At 51.9% G+C, this 19760-nt stretch overlaps 1 protein-coding gene across 1 annotated transcript in view; it reads left to right on the top strand.

The window, feature by feature from the left end:
* The first annotated feature begins 1234 nt into the window (after nt 1-1234).
* Nucleotides 1235-19760, top strand: part of Bmp7 (bone morphogenetic protein 7) — a 79671-nt gene continuing 61145 nt past the window's right edge. The window contains exon 1 of the mRNA XM_028893791.2: nt 1235-2178. Coding sequence (XP_028749624.1) covers nt 1764-2178 — 415 coding nt within the window. The 5' untranslated portion in view covers nt 1235-1763. The remainder of the gene's footprint in view (nt 2179-19760) is intronic.

The following is a 19760-nucleotide window of genomic DNA, read 5'->3' as shown; positions in this document are numbered from 1 at the left end:
GCCAGCCTTTAGGAGAGCAAGGAAGCCTGCCCTACCCTCCCACAGACCCATTGCTGCTCTGGGTAAAACCTGCATCGCTCCCATTTTTCAGATAAGGAAACTGAGGCCGCAAAGAGCAGCAATCCACTAAAGCCCCAGAGGCAGAGTGTTTGGAGCCTTTACTTGTGTGAGGAGAGGGTGACTGGTCCTTCCGGGGACAGGAAAATGCAGCTGGGAGGTCTCCTGAACAGCCCTGCGCCATGAACTTGGGTACAATGACCAGCTGCTGCCTACTCCTCAGCCCTGCCTGGGGCTGGGAGGTGTCTGACCGAGAAGGACTAAGAGACTTGTGTCCGGATAAGGGGGGTGGACCCCCCCAGGAGAGGGTGAGAGCGTTTTCTAGTCCCAAATTTCACTTGTGCACTCAACAAAGTTGCAACATCAGGGGATCCCCAGGTTCTGGGTTCAAAATACTAGGGTAAAAAAGCCTAGAAGCCAAATCTGAACACTCAGGGTGCTGGACTTGGGAGTGAGGGGGCGCGCAAGACCATAGACATCGTAAATCAAGAGTGTGGGTGTGTGTGTGAGAGTGTGTGTGTGTGTGAGTGTGAGTGTGTGAGTGTGTGTGTGTGTGTGTGTGTGTGTGTGTGTGTGTGTGTGTTTCGGGGAGTGAAGTGCAGAAAATAAAAGTAACGTCCGTAGGAGGAAACAACCTTATCTCCACATTATCTCTGCCCCTCCTTCCCAGAGGAAGTGGCACCCGAGGGGGAGGGGCAGGGAGAGAACGTCCCCCGAGGAGGAATGGCCCGGGTAGCAGACCTGGCAGCCGAGCGGGTGTGCGGAGGGGGTCTGGATGACTGCAGCAAATGGAGAAGTATTCGGGAGGGCTGGAGACGAGCCAGGCCCAAGGGTGGCCACTTCCGAGGAGCCTTCTCGGATTCCCGCGCTCCCTCTCCGGTACTTTCCCACCACAGCCCGAAGGTGACACAGGTCTCACTTTGGCCACCTCCAAGTGCGAGTTCCGAGAAGGCAGGGCCGCCTCGGACTCCTCTCTCCGCACCCCTGCGGCGTCGGTCCAGGTACCGGACACATGGTGGGCACTCGGTAAATATTTGTAAAGCGCCCTGGGAGGAATGAATGAAGCCATTGGGCCAAGCTTGGGGAGGGCGGGGCCGGGCGCAGGTGGGAGGCCGCGGGAGCGGGAGGGGCGGGGAGGTCGGTCCTCCTGCTCCTCCTCCCCCTCCTCCTCCTCCCCGGCCCCAGCGCGCACCACTCTGGGGCTCCCGAGGCGGCTAGAGGGAGATCCGGGGCGCGCAGGGCTGGAGCAGCGACCCGGGGCCCCTGTTCTGGGAGCGGGAAGTCGGAAGAGGGTTTGTAGCCGGTGCCCGCAGGCCTGGGCGCTACCCGAGCCAGAGAAGGGAGCGAGGGCTCGCTCAGCTGCCTCCCCGGCACTCACTCTCCGGACTCCAAGGTCTGCAAGGCTGCTGCTCCTCCCATCCCGGCCCGCCTCCTCGCTCTTTCCACAGCTCTCCGGAGCTGCTGTGCTAACCCTGCGGTGCGTCCCGGCGAGTGCGGGCCGAGGGGCCCCGCGCCAGGGCTGAGCAGAAGACAGAGGCGTCCCGGGCAGAGCGCAGCCGGCCGGGGAGTGGCCATGTGTGGCAAGGCCGCGGCGAAACTAGTCTCCAGCGAGTGATCTCGCGTCGTGGACCGCTGCCCTGCCCCCTCCGCTGCCACCTGGGGCGGCGCGGGCCCCGGTGCCCCGGATCGCGCGTAGAGCCGGCGAGATGCACGTGCGCTCGCTGCGCGCCACGGCGCCACACAGCTTCGTGGCTCTCTGGGCGCCTCTGTTCTTGTTGCGCTCCGCCCTAGCCGACTTCAGCCTGGACAACGAGGTGCACTCGAGCTTCATCCACCGGCGCCTCCGCAGCCAGGAGCGGCGGGAGATGCAGAGGGAGATCCTGTCCATCTTGGGCTTGCCCCATCGCCCGCGCCCGCACCTCCAAGGAAAGCATAACTCGGCGCCCATGTTCATGTTGGACCTATACAACGCCATGGCGGTGGAGGAGAGCGGGCCCGACGGCCAGGGCTTCTCCTACCCCTACAAGGCCGTCTTCAGTACCCAGGGTCCCCCTTTAGCCAGCCTGCAGGACAGCCACTTTCTCACCGACGCCGACATGGTCATGAGCTTCGTCAACCTCGGTGAGTGGCGGTGGGAGGGGTATGTCTCAGACGGGGATCACTTTGGGACAGGGAGGGTCGCTGCTTTCAGCCAGTGGGTCCACCTTTCCATTTGCAAAGCATCAGTGCCCGCCAGAGACTCTCGCACCGGGGTCTTAATGGACCCTAAGCTCTGTGCGCCCCCCGTAGGGCTTGCACGCTCATCGGGTTTGTGGGGGCTACCGGGAGGGAAGGATCGGTCCTGAGTCTCTGCCGGCTTCGCCGCGGGTTGGGGCGGGAGGTGCGGGCTGGGCCGCGGCTCAGTTCAAAGAGCCCGGTTGGGTCATGTGAGCTGAACCGGCTACAGCGGCCCGCCGCGCTACCTGGATTTAAAGGGCCCTTGTGGGTCAAGCTGCCTTCCCGCCCTTCCTTCGCTCCTCTGAGTCCAGCCTGGCTCTGGGATCGCGAGCATCCCTTTCCCTTCCCCGCCCTGGCCAGCCCTACCTGTCCCCTTGCGGTGCGCCTGTCTCGGCGCGCACCCGGAGCGCCTCGGGGCTCCTCCTCTCCCAGCCGCCGGGCCCCTACCTTTGGGCTCTCGGCTGGAGCCGGGGAAAGAACGTTGCCATTGCAAGCTTTCTATTTTAAATATTTAATGATAGGTCCCGGGCGGGCAGAATCCATTTTCAGCGTTTATCACGTGTGGCGCGCAAACCACGGGGTTTGGCGATTGGGTAGCTGGGGACCTCGGAGCAGAGGCCGCCACCGAGTGGCTAGGGAACCCTCTTCCCTACCGGAGTCCCAGCCAACCAAGTGATGCGAGGCTGGGCTGCGGCTGGTCCGGGACAGCTCCCCCTGCATCTGCGCGCTCACATGCTTACATGTGTCTAACTTGCTCAAACTAACCCCCGGCGGTGCGCTGTGGGGTTGATCATCAAATATTTGCCTTTGGTGATAACACACCCTGATAATGCTGCTTCCTGAGCCGCTTGTATTCTGCTTGTGGAAGTTGCTGAGAAAGCCCCAAGTCAAGACACCAAACACACCATGGGTGCTGTGTCAACTTGGAAATAATGCAGCTTGAAGGCCACCTCTCCCCCGCTGGGCACCTGGGGCGCCGAAGGGGTCTCACGTTAATCCTTCCAGCTCCAGATAAAGGCCCTGGAGTCCCCAGGAGGCCATTGTCTGCCTCCGTTATTGGTCAGAAATACCAAATAATGAAACAAGGGTCATGGTGGGTGATAGAGATGCCCAAACAATATGAATCAAGTTTAAATTCTCCTTAGACACTTGTTAAGAAGAGGCCCTGCTTTGGAACAATCTCCAAGACGTGAAGGTAGGAGAAAGCTGTGACCCGACAACTGCAGAGAGATTTTCCTGGGGGCAGGGTGCTGGGAGATGGAGCTGTGTTTCACTGTGTCAGTTTTTTAAAGTATGTAGATTTATTACTAAAAACTATAGAACACTCCTAAATAGCGTGCTTGGCAGTATGTGGTCAGCATGAATGTGTGAAGCCATCTCAAAGCCAGGGTTAATAGGGTCCTTTCCTTGGGGCGAGGGTAGAGGCTTTCCGCATCTTCTGTTCTCTCCCCCTGTGATCTCCAGGAAGGTCCTAACTGATGATTCAGAGCCTTGCTAGGCTCATCAAGCAGCGATATATAATCCCCGACTGGTGGCAGTTCTCTGTTCTTCAGGTCAGGCAGTGTGGCCCCAGCTGGCCTCCTGCATCCCAGAAGGCCAGGTGGCTCCCAGGGCGGCTCCCCCAGCCCTGCTGGGAACTTGGCGGGGGCGGTCGCTCCCCCTGGCCTTGGGTACAAGCTGGGGCATGCTGGGGAGGCCACAGCTGGGTGGCTTCCTCTGGCTGCACACACACACACACCTTTCAGTCCATTCTTTCATGTTGAAAGGACAAAGACCAGCTTGTCTGAGCCTCTTACTCAGTGGGGCTGGCCTTGGGCTTTTGTCGGACCATCCTGACTTTCTCAGGCCCCGTTTTTCTGGACCATCACTCCCAATTAGATAGCAGAGCGGCTTTTAAGAGAACCCATGGACCTGGATCTTGTTTTCTTTCTCTTTCTGTCCCTAAACTGTAGGTCATTAGGGGAAGCCCCAGACTGTAGCTGCCAAGAGCTGGCTGTAGATGCGTCTTTAAGCTCTGCTGGGCCACGGCACAGCCATGCACCTCCTGCCTCTGCTGATGTGATCTCTCCCTGGGAGCGATTTGGGGGAGCAGTCGTGTTGAAGAGGGGTGATATTCCGACTGTAAACTCATCCCGACACTGAGTCTGCCAAGAAAGCTTAGTCGGACTGCCAGTCACGCGGATAAGAAATAGACAAAGCTTTAGAAAGCCAAGTTGACTCTTAGCCTCTCACTCCCTAGAGTGAGGAAATGTCACTGGTTCCCGTCAAGCCAACCCTTGTCTCTGTTGTTGCACTTGGTGTTCCTGCAGACTGGCTTCCCCAGCTCCCCCCTCCCGTCCCCCCCCCCCCCCCCCCCCCGTCCCCCCGTCCTCCCTCCCCCGCCCCCGCACACCTCCACCGCTCCCCAGGCCTGCCTGCTGGGGGACCCCTGCCTCAGTCCTGAAGGTTTTTGCAGATCCTTTACCCTTCTGTCTGCAGCCAAACTGGTTTTTGTTCTTGTAAGTCATTCTCGCTGGAATCTGAGCAGTTCGCCAGGCTGAGTGGGATCTACACTAGAGGGAAATACACCACAAAACCAGGTGCTGCTGCCTGGGAAGACTTGACCCTCCCAGACGACACAGACCAGCCTGCATCATAAAGCCCCTGGAAAAGCCAGTCGGCTACTTGCGTGGGACACCCATCTTCCCAGCTCTGGCCCCTAAATTCAATGGCAAGATCTGTAAACTGGTTTGGATTAACAAGCCCCTGAGTCCTCTGGGTAGAGTTCATTTTGGAATTCAAAACAGGCCACACTCTCTTAAACAGTCCCCAGGCAAAGTTGATCCTGCAGAGACTTAGTCTAGCCGTTAACCCCAACCATTCTTTCTCTGGAAACCCCAGCGGCTCTCTTCAGAATCTTCTAGAAAGCCAACCGGCTTGGAGAGGGTGTACGTGACTCCTGTTTATCTCGGGGCCAGGTTAGGAAGGAATGAAATTTGTTTAATCTTCGAAGCTGAGTTAGAGAAAGGGGAAGTTAGAACCCTGTCATTATTGTAGCCAGCACATGAAAGTGGCTTTTGTTAACTCAGGCTGGGAAGCAGAAGGGAGACCGAGCGGTTGGTTTGCACTTTACCCCATCTGGCTGTCCTTTCTGCAGACAAGTGTTTGGCGTTAAGATCTCTCCTTTACCCCTCGGAACAGGCCCTACCACTGGGGAGTAGTAGGGAGAGGTTCTGTTACAATTTAAACACGTCCTTTGGGGAGGTGCTCCACGGAGCATGCTGCAGGCCCCTGCAGCTGTAAGCTGGCCCGCCTTAGAATTTGGAAGGGGCTCCTTCACATTCCAGCTCTTTCTGGTTAGCAAAGGAAGGTTAATAGAGATGTCACATGGTTTCCTCCTTCATCTTTCTCCCTCTCTCTCTCTCTCCCTCTCTCTCCCTCCCTCTCTCTGCAGACCAACTTCACCATAGGGGTGCACCAACAGCTGTGTTTTCAGTAACCCTTTCAAAATCACTTTTAAACCTCATTTTCCTGGGTCTATAAATCAAAAGATTCCCCCCTCCCCTTTTCCCAAGGATATTATGTGACCCAGATTTGAACTGTTTTGGATCTTTTGTGTATTTCCCGTCTGCAATCAAGGCAAAGGCTGGGCCCTGGATGGCAGCTCGGATGGCTGGCTTGGGTGTTTATCCCAGGGCTGTCATTTGGGTCTGAGGTTCCCGGTGGAAGGTGGGAGGTGGTGCCTAGAAGAGCTGGTGATTGTTTCCCTACGTGGAGAAAAGAATGCCTCTGAGACCCAGCTCCAGAGGACTGGGTTGGGGCCTCAGCCTCAGCAAAGATGGTGGCGGCCACCGAGCCTTTGCCCAGATAAACACGGAGCGTGGACGATCCCCTGACCGCTGGCATGCCTGTGATGTGAGCGCATGTCACATGCCTGCTGAACTGGGAGACAAGTGATGATTTCATCCCAGGCAGAGTCCCGTGGACATTGATTGATCGCCCCGATCGCTTTCATATCTTGCCCACCCCGCTTGCTAAGGTCATATTTGGCCCTCATCGAGCCTCACAGTGTCCTCCGGCTGCCGCCTCCACCCTTCCCGCCCTGCCCCTTTGTGGAGCTGTGGAATGGAGAGCCCTTCCCACCCAGCAGCCGAGGCTGGGGCCCATCGACACACAGGGGATGGGGCTGGCCACTGCACAGCTTGCCTTCTCCAGCTCTGCTGTGTCTCTGGGGTCAGGGCACAGGCAGGGATGTATAGGATCTGTCTTGCTATTGTCAGAAGGAATGCACTCCGGGATTAGCGGGAGAGCATGGTGGTGGGAGGGAGCCACAGCTGTGTACACTTATTATACAAGATTTAAGTCCCACTGGTAAAATCAATATATTGAATTGCACAGCCCTCTGCTTTTAATTAGTTTAAATCAAACGCGTCCAGGCTGTTTTGCCTCCCCTTGCCTCCGTGGGGTGAGGAAACACCAATATTTACATAGAAACTGATAACACGTTCAGCATCACGCACTCCAGTGGCCTCAGCCTGATGGATCCCAGATCGACGTGGAGTTGGGAGGGATGATGTCAATGGGATGAGGGATGTCGTTGACGCCTAAGGCTTGGATCCCGATATTGGGACACAGTAGGTGTGTGCTCAGAGGTAGTGTTGGTGAGCCTAGACTTTCAAGAAAGTAGCCCACTTTTTGTATAGGCATTCAGAAAGCTGAGATTCACCGATTCGCCCTCTAGAATATTCTTGCAAAACCATTCAGGGTCTTTGCCAGCATGTGGGGTTCTTTGTGCTGGGGCAGCTCGGGGCACACGCTTTGCTTTATTTATTCCAGAACTCGCCCTCCTAGTCCCTGCAACTGTTTATAGAGCCAGGAGGGCTTGCATTGCAAGCGATCGCATGCACCACTAAGGCTATTATGTGAGCCAGTTGGTATTAGCTGTGTGCTCAGCTGGGATTGAATTCCCCAGGTTTTGCAGCAAATGGCATTTGACAAATACTATTTGACAAAAAATGTGACTTGGTATTTCTTAATGTGGAACAGATATTTCACGGTTAACCTCCCCCGGGTGAAAAAAAAAAAACCCGCTCGACCCCAAGTGTGATGGTGGTGCAGATGAGCGCCAGGACAGGCTGGGTACTGCCCCGCTCCGGGATGGGCTGTTTATAATTTGGGGGGATGTCAGGAGTGCACGGAGCCCGCCACGCCCCGTTGTGAAGCTCAGAGTAGCATGTGCCAGGCTGTCCTTTCAACATTTGTGTCGGAAGGCATCGCGGGAGCGGCGCAAAGCCTCCGCTGATCCTCTAGGAGTGGATCGAATTAATGAGGCCTCTGCGAGCACCAGGGTTTGGGTAACTGCTTTATTGTTTGGGAACCAGAGTGCTTATAATCTGGTTCCTGTACCAACATGTTTAACGTGTGTTAATGCATTTCCAAACCGGAGCCTCTCAGCGCAGCCCTGCTTTTCATTAATTGATGTCAGTAGCATGGTACAGTATTTCAAAGGGCTGGCCAAGCATAAACTGTGTTTCCAATTTCCTTCCTTTCCTGTGTTTGGGATGCCATTGTTAATTTGTTCCCATGCAGGAGCCGGGACTGCCAACCGGCGTTCTATAAAGGGCTTCCCAGTGAAGGCTTCCAGCCCTCGCTCATGCTCAGGGCTGCCTGGCCAAGTTTCCTGACACTTTGCAGTTAATTCTGGATGATCTATGGGGTGGGGGGTTGGGGGCTTCCCTGCCGAGGAACGGAAGTTCTTGGTGACAGCGGTGGGTGTGGCTTGGCAAGGGAGCCCTGAGGAACATCCACAGTAATTCTCTTTAGACACGGCTTAAACCCATGCGTCTGTTTCCACCCTGGTGGAATAAGTAGCCGTGTGACCTTGGGCGAGCTACTTTAATTGTCCCTGAGTCTGTCCCCTCATGTTGTAAAGGCTGGATAGCAATCCTCTCCTCCACAGATCCTCAAGAACACACCCGTCCCATCATCCCAGAAATAGTAGGTGTAGAATGAATGTACTTCTTGTTGTTGGACTGGCTAGAGCTGTATTCATTTTGGTATGTTAGTCTAAATTTTAGTTAAAATTTCTTATTACATTTATTTATTGGGCAGGAGGTGCATGTGTGGCCCATGGAGCTTAGAAGACATTGTGGAAGCTTAGAACTTGTGGAAGCTGGTTCTCCCCTTCCGCCATGACGGTTTTAGAGATCAAACTCAGGTTTCAGGCCTGGCAGCGAGTGGCTTTACCTGCCGGACCGTCTTGCCCACCTCTGCATTTCAGGTTTTTAAAGAAGATTCTTTTCTTCTCTTTCTCTCTTTCTCTCTTTGTCTCTTCCTTCCTTCCTTCCTTCCTTCCTTCCTTCCTTCCTTCCTTCCTTCCTTCCTTCCTTCTCTCCTCTCTCTCTCTCTCTCTCTCTCTCTCTGTCTCTCCCATCTTGTGTGTGTGTGTGAGAGAGAGAGAGACACACACACAGAGAGAGAGAGAGAGAGAGAGAGAGACAGAGAGAATGTGTGCACATGTGCTCACAGATGCCCCTGGGCCAGCGGAGGATGGCTGGTCCCTTGGAGTGGAGTCACTGGCGTTTGTGAGCCTCTCTATGTGCATGCTGGAGTGACTCTGAGCTTCGTGACTGAACACCAAGCATCCTTCACCACTGAGTCATCTCTCCTGCCAAAATGTCAGTTTCTGAGTAGTTAACTATAAATACTGAGATGAGGTGCTGGGAATGCAGCTTGATTGGTAGAGCTCTTGTCTACACGCAAGATGCCCTGGGTATGATTCCCAGCACCACAGCAAATCAAGCGTTGTAATGCCAACACTTGGAAGGTAGAGAGAGGGCAGGAGATTGGCATTCTAAGGCTAGCCTTGGCTATGGAGTACATTCAAGGCCAGCTTTGGCTACATAGAGTACTTTCAAAAAAAAAAAAAAGTACACAGATACTGAGATCAAGTATTTGAAATGCAGCGGGGTGGTGGTGGTGCACACCTTTAATCCCAGCACTCGGGAGGCAGAGGCAGGCAGATCTCTGTGAGTTTGAGGCCGATCTGGGATACAGAGTGAGTTCCAGGATAGGCTTCAAAAGCTACACAGAGGAACCCTGTCTTGAAAAAAACAAAAAAAGTATTTGAAATGTAAGAAAATGTCCTGAGACCAATGAAATCAAATTGAAGACCCTGACATTAATCCATGCACATATGAACACCTGGTTTTTGACAAAGGAGCCAAAACTATACAATGGAAAAAAGAAAGTATCTTCAACAAATGGTGCTGGCATAACTGGATGTCAATATGTAAAAGATTACAAATAGATCCATATCTGTCACCATGCACAAAACTCAAGTCCAAGTGGATCAAAGACCTGAACATAAATCCAATTACACTAAACTTAATAGAAAAGAAAGTAGGAAGCACTCTTGAACGCATTGGCACTGGAGACCATTTCCTAAATAAAACACCAACAGCACAGACCCTGAGCACAACAATTAATAAATGGGACCTCTCGAAACTGAGAAGCTTTTGCAGGGCAAAAGACACAGTCAATAAGACAAAAAGACAGCCATCAGAATGGGAAAAGATCTTCACCAACCCCACATCTGACAGAGGATTGATCTCCACAGTATATAAAGAACTCAAGAAACTAGACATCAAAATACTGAACAGTCCAATTAAAAAATGGGCTAAAGAGCTAAACAGAGAATTCACAAAACAAGAACTACAAATGGCTGAAAGACATTTAAAGAAATGCTCAACATCCTTAATCATCAGAGAAATGCAAATCAAAACGACTGAGATACCACCTTACACCTGTCAGAATGGCTACAATCAAAAACACCAATGATAGCCAATGTTGGAAAGGATGTGGAGCAAAGGGAACACTCCTCCACTGTTGGTGGAATGTAAACTTGTACAACCACTGTGGAAATCAGTATGGCGGTTTCTCAGAAAATTAGGAATCGAACTACCTCAAGACCCAGCCATCCCACTCTTGGGCATATACCCAAGGAATGCTGATTCATACCATAAAGATACATGCTCAGCTATGTTCATAGCAGCACTATTTGTAATAGCCAGAACCTGGAAACAACCTAGATGCCCGTCAACGGAAGAATGGATGGAAAAAATGTGGTACATATACACAATGGAGTACTACTCAGCAGAGAAAAACAATGAAAGCATGAAATTTGCAGGCAAATGGATGGAACTAGAAAAAACCATCCTGAGTGAGGTAACCCAAACCCAGAAAGACAGTCATGGTATGTACTCACTCATAAGTGGATTCTAGATATAAAATAAAGAACAATCAGACCACAAAAAAATGTATACTAGAAAAAGTACAATTATTGAAGAGGGAAAATCAATTTTTCACAAGTATACTCTGAATCAACAACTGCTAGTCACATATGGCTTTTGAAATTTAAATATAGTAATTTGCATTTAATGAATGAAATAAAAATGGTTAATTAAAAAAAAAAGAAAGAAAATGTCCTGAGTTAAGTTTCCCCCTTTTTTTTTTCCTGAGATTTAGAAACTCTTTTCAATTGTCATTAATTCCATCCATCCCACTCAGATTAGCAAAGCCTCACTCAGTACTACTCCCCATAATGCCACCTGACATAAATGGGAACAGAACACCAAGCTGACCGATGGTAAACAGAGAAAATGCTGACTCTTTCTCTGGATTTCAGTATCTGGTTATTTAAAAACATCACAACCTGGGAGATCAAAATGGAGTGTAAAAACTTATTTCAACATGAAAAAGTTTAATTAAAAAAAAAAAAATCTCATTACTGAAGTATTTCTTCCCACCTCCTTCCTGGAAGCTTTCCCTTCGGGGGAGTGAGGAGCCCAGAGCATTCATTAACTGAGCCTGTGGCTTCACTTGTGATTGGAGCAGGTGCAAGGTGCCCCTGACTCCTGCAGCTGGGGCTGAGCAGACATCAATAAGGCCTGGTGTGGATTCCACAGAGGCCAGAGAAGGAGAGAGGTCATGTCCAAGGCCTGAGGCAGATGTGGGTGCCCTCCTCCCGGGCCCCACAAACGTCCTTCAGCTCTCCATGCCTTTGGAAAGCCTAGCACAATGCACACATTTCTCAGCATCCCCGAGGCCACGTGTTTTGTCCCATCTGTGTCCCCAGGGCCTTTAGGCTTCCGTCTCTGTAATCATGCTTAACTGTGAGTTCGAACTTGTGCTGTTTTCAGAGCCAAGGGCTTGCGTGTTTTAAGCCCTGGTCTGAGGTGTGTGCGTTCTTACTTCAGCCTCACTGTCACTTTTATGTGGCACTAAACATCACACCCTGTATCCGATGGGCCAGGTGTTCACCGGCCGTGTGACTTCATACAATCGTGCACGTACAAACATGAATGGATACATGCACATGCAGATACAGGTACAAACGTGCATGCATGCACATGCATGTTCACATACATGTGCATATCCACACATCTGTACACACACACACACACACACACACACACACACACACACAACAACCCAGGGCTTCTCTGGCTTTGGCTTTTGATGAGGGTCTCCTTGATTATTTTCTCAGTCCTCCTTGCTGCTCACTCAGGCTCGGCCTTGCACAATTCCCAGGGTGCACCAGGAGTTCACATGTTGGCTGTCTGTGTCTGTGTCCACGGCAGCGGCGGGCAGGGTGATGACATTCCAGGCAGAGTCCTGTAAATGTGTCTGATTCCGCCGTCCCTCCCTGGTTTATTTTGAATGCACAACCTACATAGAAACAAAATGCATAATGAGTAGCATGTTGGGGGATTTTTGCTTTTTGTAAAGGCGTAGATGAGAATAGCTGTGTAAGCAGGGGCCTGGAGAAGAAAAACAGCACAAACTCTTTGTCAGGAATTGAATGTGAACTGTCCCCCCCCCAGCTCGTGTGTTTGAACACCTGGTCCCCAGCTGCTGCTGGTGTTTCGGGAGGTCGTGGAACTGTTTGGTGATGGACTTAGGGTGTATGGGTGGAGCTTGATGAGGAAGACACGTGCCCAAGTTTTCTCAGAAGGTGCCGGCTGTCCCTTGTCCCCAAGTCTTGGCCTGAGTGGAGAAATCCCTGTTCTCAGGACTTAGAAGTGGCTTCTCTTTCCCCAGTGGGCCTGTGTGCCTAAACCCAGACACTGGATTCAGGGTCTTATCTAACTCTCTCTGAAATGCGTCAGAATGATCCTGCAAGTCCAGAGCCAGCTCTCCATGTAGCCATTTACTTAGGCTTCCCCGCCTCAGCCCTGCTCCTTTTTAGCTCTCTCTCAGTGTTCTGCAAGGTAAGGGCCATGGGCAACCCTGCCTTACCTGATGAGTGTAGACCGTGCATGTGATTGAACACAAGCCTCTCCGTCCAGGGAGGGTCCTGGAGGAAGAGGACAGACTGACTGCCTGGGAACAGATGCCGGGCCTTGACCTTGACTTTGTGGTCCCTTCTGATGGGTAAGAGAGAGAAGCAGGCATGCCCCCTCCCTCTGGCTCTCCATCCTGATTGTAATAACTCTCTCTGTAATGGCTAGAAAAGCATTGTCAGGGCAAGAGGCCTGTGTACCCATATGCGAGGACTGCATCCCTCCTGCTCCCTCCGAGGAAACCCTGGGGCAGCTACGTGTGTCTTTTAGCAATCAGACCTGGTGATGCAGATGGAAAAGTCTGGAAGCAGCCTTACCACGTGCCCAGGGTTTCCGATTGTGGTGGTGTTGTGATATGGGAGGGTCACCCTTCTCTGTCATCCTCCAACGGGGAGTTGAGTTCTTTTCCTGTGTCTCTGTGTATGCATGTGCCTGTGTGTGTGTGTGTGTGTGCGTGTGCCTGTGGGTGGGTGTATGTGCATGTGGTAGATGAATTGTGGAGAACACTCTGGGATGGCTCTGGGAACCACAGCAGCTGTGCAGTTCAAATGCACAGACCTCTGTCTGTGTCCAGGGTGACTTAGAACACATCAAGAGAGGAAGCGAGGGGCAGAGGGTGTTTAGAGTGTGAGCATTTATAGGCTTAGCACACAGGCTCACTGGGCACTGGGAGTGACTACAGACTGTAGGTTTTCATGTTCTGTAGTGAGGCCATGAGCATGAGGAAAGACTCATGACCTTCAGGGTGACAGCTGCTGGGGGAGGTCAAGGCAAGGGTTAAGGACCCGGAGCACATGCCTCAGCCGAGTTTCATTCTTGTGCACACATGGTGTGTGCATTTACACAGTGGTTCCCCACCCTCCTCACACTGCAGCCCTTGAGTTCCATTGTGTGTGTGTGCACATGTGGTGTGTGCATTCACACCAGGGGTTCCCCACCGTCCTCACACTGCAGCCCTCGAGTTCCAGTGTGTGTGCACATGTGGTGTGTGCATTTACACAGTGGTTCCCCACCCTCCTCACACTGCAGCCCTTTAATATAGTGCCTCGTGTTGTGGTGATTTCCCCACCACCACCATAGAATTATTTTCACTGCTACTTCATAACTGTAATTTGGCTACTGTTATGAATTGTAATGTAAATGCCTGTGTTTTCTGATGGTCTTAGGGGATCCCTGTGAAAGGATTGTTCAAACCCCCAAAAGGATCATGACCCACAGGTTGAGAACTGCTGACTTTTACATACTTAAGTGTGTGCCAGTGTTGGGGTGAGTACACACCTTTCAGGCGTGTGTCTGCACTTGTGTGTGGAGGCCAGAGGTCAACATGAGGTGTTGGTCTTGTCTTTCTTTCTCAGCTACTCTCCACTTTTTTGGCTTTTGTTTGTTTGTTTGTATGTTTTGAGACAAACTGAACAAGACCTCAGCATTGGAAGGCTGACAGGCCAGTGAGCTCTAGGGATCCCTTCCTGTTGCTGAAGTAACAGGTGTGTGTGTGTGTGTGTGTGTGTGTGTGTGTATGTGTGTATGTGTATATGTGTGTGTGTATGTGTATGTGTGTGTGTGTATGTGTGTGTGTGTGTATGTGTGTGTATGTGTGTATGTGTGTGTGTATGTGTGTGTATGTATGTGTGTGTGTGAGTGTGTGTGTGTGCGCGTGCCTCATGTAGCTTTTTCCATGGGTGTGGAGGATCCAAGCTTGTGTGGCAAGCTGTCTGCTGACTGAGCCATGTCCTCAGCCCTCAAGTTTTCATTCTCCTAACAGTAGAAAGGCAAAGGGAAGCATGGTCCGAGGTTCTTGGGTCAGATCTCGGCTAGGACTGGACAAGACAGCAATGAGCGGTCACTCCCAAAGCTCCCAGCACTCACGTTCCGCAGCTCGCCAGCACGACTCTCAGTTTTGACAGATGCCTGTGTTTCTGGACGACGCTCATATGGGGACGGACAATAAGGGCATAGGTAGTAGTTCTGCACACTAGCTTTAAGATTCGCGTGCAAATCTCATCATTCTCAAATAATTTATCTCACTTTATTTTTTAAAGGCAGCAACCAGAATGTCACCTCTCGTGGGTACATGGATGCCTGGCATGTTTGTCTCTAAGGTTTGCTATGTGAATAAGCTTTTCCCAATTCCAGACCCACCAGACCGATTCCTACTGGAGATGCCCGCTGGGTACGGTCTGCATCGCTGGGTACGGTCTGCATCGCTGGGCACGGTCTGCATCTGCATCGGGTCTCAAGGCTCTCTGCGGCAAGGCGGCCCCTCCCTGCTGCCCAGAGTACTGCTGTGGATTCGTGCCTCATGGGTCAATAACCAATCAATCTTCAGACCCATTAGCACAAAGGGGACCGGCCGAGAGCAACCGGAGACTCAGTGGGGTAGTGCCCGGAGACATTTAAAGCTCCCTTGCCTGTCCTGAAAGTGCTTAGAATAAAGCAGCCATTTGTTCACGGGGCAGGGGCTGTCTGGGGTCTTTCCATTTACTCCTCGGTCTTGAACTTTGTAAAACATACCCCCACTCTTTTCCCTTCTCAAGTTCCACTTTCTGACTGACTTGACCTTAACATTTGTTGAGAGACAAGCCCTTAAAAATGGCAGTGGGGCCTGGAATCTTCCAGGGCCAGTAAATGTTTATAGGATGGAGGCATTGGTTGGTCCTTCACCACAGAGGAAACAATAAATGAAGTGACTTGCCTCTCACCCGCTCACTCACTCTGGGTTGTATCAGTGGGGGTTGGGTAGGTGGAGAGGAGGGTGGGGAAGGGGATGCAGAAATATTGGGGCCTGTGTGGCTTGAACACCCTGGGAACATGGAGGTACCCTTTGCAGGGAGTATAGGGCTGCTGTGGGTGTGGTCTGCGGGGTCACTGTGCTCTGTGCACTGTGGAATATCCAGCCATCTCCCAGGCCTCCACACACCACATACTAGGAGTGCCTATGTCTTGAGTTGTGACACCCTAGTGTAACCCCAGGCCTGGTTAGGCATCTTTTGGGCAAAGGGAAGCTCCTCCCAGTTGGAAGCTACGGGTGATTTTTCAGAAACTTAGAAAGTTAGCCGCAAGTTTGCAGCAACCAGGCTGAGTGGGGATACCACTTTCTTGGGGGTGGACCGCTTTCTGGCTATAAGGAATGAGTTTTGCAATCAGAAAAGGGCCACTCCTGGACCCTGCTACCTTCCTGAGAGATACCACAGCGACTAAGGTGGAGGGGGACACCCTGAGAACAACTGACCAACTATTCTCTTTAGAGCCCAAATAGATGGCCCTGTTCCCACTCCCTACATGCTAAAGACACTTAAATGTGCACCCAGACGAGCTGATCGCCTGGACCCATTCTGGGTCCATTCATGAGCTCTCTTCCAGCTCCCCCAGGAGGAGGCTGGATGTCCTAGCCCGGTGATCTTTTCAGATGGACAAGATGGACAAGCCAGCTCCCTACGGGCTTCAAAACTCCTCAAAGCAGGGAGGCCACCTTAGACCTTGGCTAGAGTTGGACCACAGCCTGAGGGAGACTGCCTGAGACCTCAGCTGAAGTTGGACCATGGTCCAAGGCTCAGTCTAGCCACTCACCTGTTTCTCTACAACCCGTGATCTCAAAACGGTTTGTTCACCTAAAACACGAGTTAAATGGTCAGAAGTTACAATTACCTGCAGGAATTACCTGTCAGGGAATGCTAAATAAATGTTTAGCTGGCACACAGGCTGGGTGTGTTCTTGGTGGCCATTATCAGTCCATAGTGGCTTACCAATGGCTGCGTCAGATACTGTGGTAGTCAAAGCCTCAGTGTCTTCAGCCTGGCCACCATGGGCCTTTGTGGACCCCTGCCTGTGAACAGATGTTGTCTGGAAGCATTATCCTTCTTCAGGGAACTCCTCCCCCTTCTCAGAGCAACTCCTTCCTGGTTTGGTTGGACCCCTGTCTCCTCTGATGTTAGCTCCCCCCCACCAAGTGGTCAGATCTTTGTGTCCCATCCCTTCATGAATTTTTCATAAGCTGCTCAGCTCTGAGGCCCACTCCTACCCCTTGGTAGATCCAAGACCGTTTTCTTTTTTAGCTCAGGGACTTGGTCCATATCTAGCATTGTTCTGTTGCCTGTACGTTGGGGTCTGGGTTAGGAGAAGAGAGGAGATTGGTGTACGCACGCTGAGGCCAGGGACCTCGGCTGTAGGCCTCACTGTGGCCTGAGTACAGGCGTGCATGCAGCCAGGGTTCTGAGCATGGTGTCTCAGCCCTATATCTAGGGCACTGGATGGAGGTGGCATGCCTGAGCAGAGAGACACACTGACTCTGTCAGAAGCTTGCCTGTGTTGACAGGACACGAGGCAAAACAGGAAGTTGGTGATATCACACTGGGCTGATCCTGTTACACTAGAAAGTTATGTCTTGGTTGATTAAGATCTGTCATTGCTCAGGGCTTTTAAAGAAACAGAACTGGGGACCAGATGGAGAGGTGCCCCAAACAGAGTCCTGCTAACCTCACCTGAAGTTCCCTAGATGTCTCCTTCCTTGACTCTCCAGTCACACTGGGTCATAAAGACACATCTTGCTGCAAGTCAGGGTAGAAAGGTGTGCTCTGGCCTCCAGCCAGCTTTGCTCATGGAAGGCAGAGGGAAGGTTAGAGCTGGCTGTTGGGAGCCATGTTGAATGGATTAGAGTGTTCTCTTCCTCTTTGTGGTTTCCTGTATTGCGTACTTGTAGTTAGGAAGGTATGCATGTGTGATTTGGCTCCACTGTATGTGTGGGTAAGTAGAGCCTGAGCTGGCTTCCAAAGCCTGCAAACAGCAGTGTGCCCCTGTGAGTGTATGCAGAAGGCTGGCTGCATTTGATGGTTGTTTTGTGTTTATTGGTATTGGGGACAGAAGCTGGGGCCTTGAGCCCTGCTGGCCAATGCGCCACCTCTGAGCTGTGCCCCCAGCTCATTACTGCTAACCAAACGAGACTCTCAGCAGTCCGCAGACTGCCCCGAAGGTCTGGCCTTGAAGACCCAGCTGAAGTTAAGCATTTGCTGATAACATGACCAGCAGAATCCTTCCCATGTCCTTCCACAAGGGCAAACGTTCTTGACAATGACCTAGGAAGGTCAGAAGTCCTGTCCTGCTCAGGGACAGGTGACAGCTGTCTCCCTGGTCGGAGTGTTCACAAGGACAAGATGCTTTGAATGTCCTAAGAGTCTGGTTCACACTTGATCCTTGGAGGTGGCTCAAGGCCCTGAGGACCTGAACCCTGGCAGGCCCTTCATCAGTGGGTGGGGTCTAGCCTTGACCCTACTGCTGCATGTTCCCCTGGGGGAAGCTGGGACAGGGCCTGGATGTTTCTTCTAATGGATGTGGGAGGTGGGAGATATCCATAGAAGGCTTTCCGGCCAGCGTGTGTCTGCTCATTTGTCAAAATTCTCTGATCATGGGCATCACAGCTCAATAATGAGTAGCTTATATGTGTTGGGGAATCAGTGCCTCCCCAAGAGTAAAGAAAGGGCACACTATGCCAGCACCCACTGAGTCCTGGAGAAGGTGCCAGATTTGTTCGAAAGGCTCCCAGCATTGTCAGTAGACAGATGTAAGCCCTCCTGCCTCCTGCTTCCTGGTCTATTGGAGCCAACATGGCTGCTCACAGCAACTTGTGATTACAGGATAAGCGCCCCTCCCCCCTTGCTTGCTCAGCTTCCCTTGCAGCTTGAAACAGCCTTGGGCTGTTATTCTAATTAGCAAACACAACCGGAAACCTGCTGGTTGTACGACGGGCTAGGAGGTGGTTCTGGAAAATATTTTGCTTCCCACTGAGTGACTGCTGAGCCGACAGAATCTTGTCTTTTTCCTTTCCTTGTGCCTTGAGTGTGGTTCTATGAAGACGTGATGCTTGGTGCTGTGACAGCTCTTTTGTGACCACGAGGTCCAAGGATTAAAAGCCATTGTGCAAACAGTGGCAAGGTGAAAAAGACGAAAGGAACTTGAGTTATTGATGAGGTGACTGAACTTCCGAATTTAACTAAAAGTTTTGGAGAGAGACTTGAAGCTTGATCACATGCTGTCCCACGACTCAGTTGGTTTAGAAGGTAGATCTTACCAACTAGATGGGTGGCAGGGAGTCAGCCTCTGGTCCCCTGTGGCTGCTCTGGGGACACGGGGTGTTGTACCTGCTCTTTGATTGCAGCTGGGTTAGTCAAAACAATAATGATCAAGTTTGCTTGTGCCTGATATCCTCTCGTTACCCTCTTGGTTCATAGCATCTTATTCTTGTAACGTATACCCCTGAACACTTGGAGCAGTGAGTGAGATGTGGGGTCCCCTTCCCTGCTCTATAGCCTCCTGTTCTCACACTTGGTGGTCACCACTGTCTGCCTCTGAACATGTAAGTTTGTTTGCCAATCCGTTCTTAAATCGAAGATTCCAGAAATCGTGGAGCAGTATGGACCTGTCTTTGGCTTGGTGTGAGTCGGCAGTAGGAGGAGCCTCTTCCTCAGCTCCCGGGGGGATCCACAGGGTCTCACCATGAAGCCTGGACTGGCCTGGACTCAACAGAGGTCCCTCTGCCCTGCCTCTGCCTGGAGTGCTGGGATTCAAGGCGTGTGTGCGCCACTGCACCAGACTCCACAGGCCGTTTTAAAAGTGCTTGGGTGGTTCAGACCAGGAGTTTGAGCATTTTTTGTAAAAATGTGAGCTTGAGACAAGTGAGGGCCTTGAAGATTTCCAGTTTCCACCGAATCATCTCCAACTATCTCCATACCAGTCTTTTTCCAGGAGTGAAGTCGAGCACTCCTTTGTCCATGAGTGGACTGGAGCCTCAGGTCAGCGCTACGGAAGACTCTTATTTTGAAGGGGAGATGGAGCCTGTTCCTTTCTGAGACACCTGCGTCTCTGGGGCTAATGAGTTTAGGCTGATAGAACCCAGACCCCAGGAAGGATTATAAATTCTCATGTGATTTGATTTGCTGCTGAATACCTGAAAGCAGCTGTGCCTGCCCACTGACCCCACAGCCCAGCTGCCTGGGGGGCGGTCTGGGTCTCCCCTTGCCCAATGGGGAAAGAGGAGGCCACAGGTCCACTCCCACCTGGCTGTTGAGCCTGGGCCCCTGCCGGGGCTGGCTGTGTAGCAGGGACCTGGTCCTGCCACACTGTTGGCTGGCCTCTGTTGTCTTTACTTTTCACTGCAGTCCATAAGTAAGGGCC

The sequence above is a fragment of the Peromyscus leucopus genome, chromosome 4, assembly GCF_004664715.2.
Source record: "Peromyscus leucopus breed LL Stock chromosome 4, UCI_PerLeu_2.1, whole genome shotgun sequence".
In the NCBI taxonomy this organism is placed as follows: domain Eukaryota; kingdom Metazoa; phylum Chordata; class Mammalia; order Rodentia; family Cricetidae; genus Peromyscus; species Peromyscus leucopus.
The sequence above is the reverse complement of the archived record's forward strand: the minus strand, read 5'-3'. Positions and strand labels throughout refer to the sequence as shown.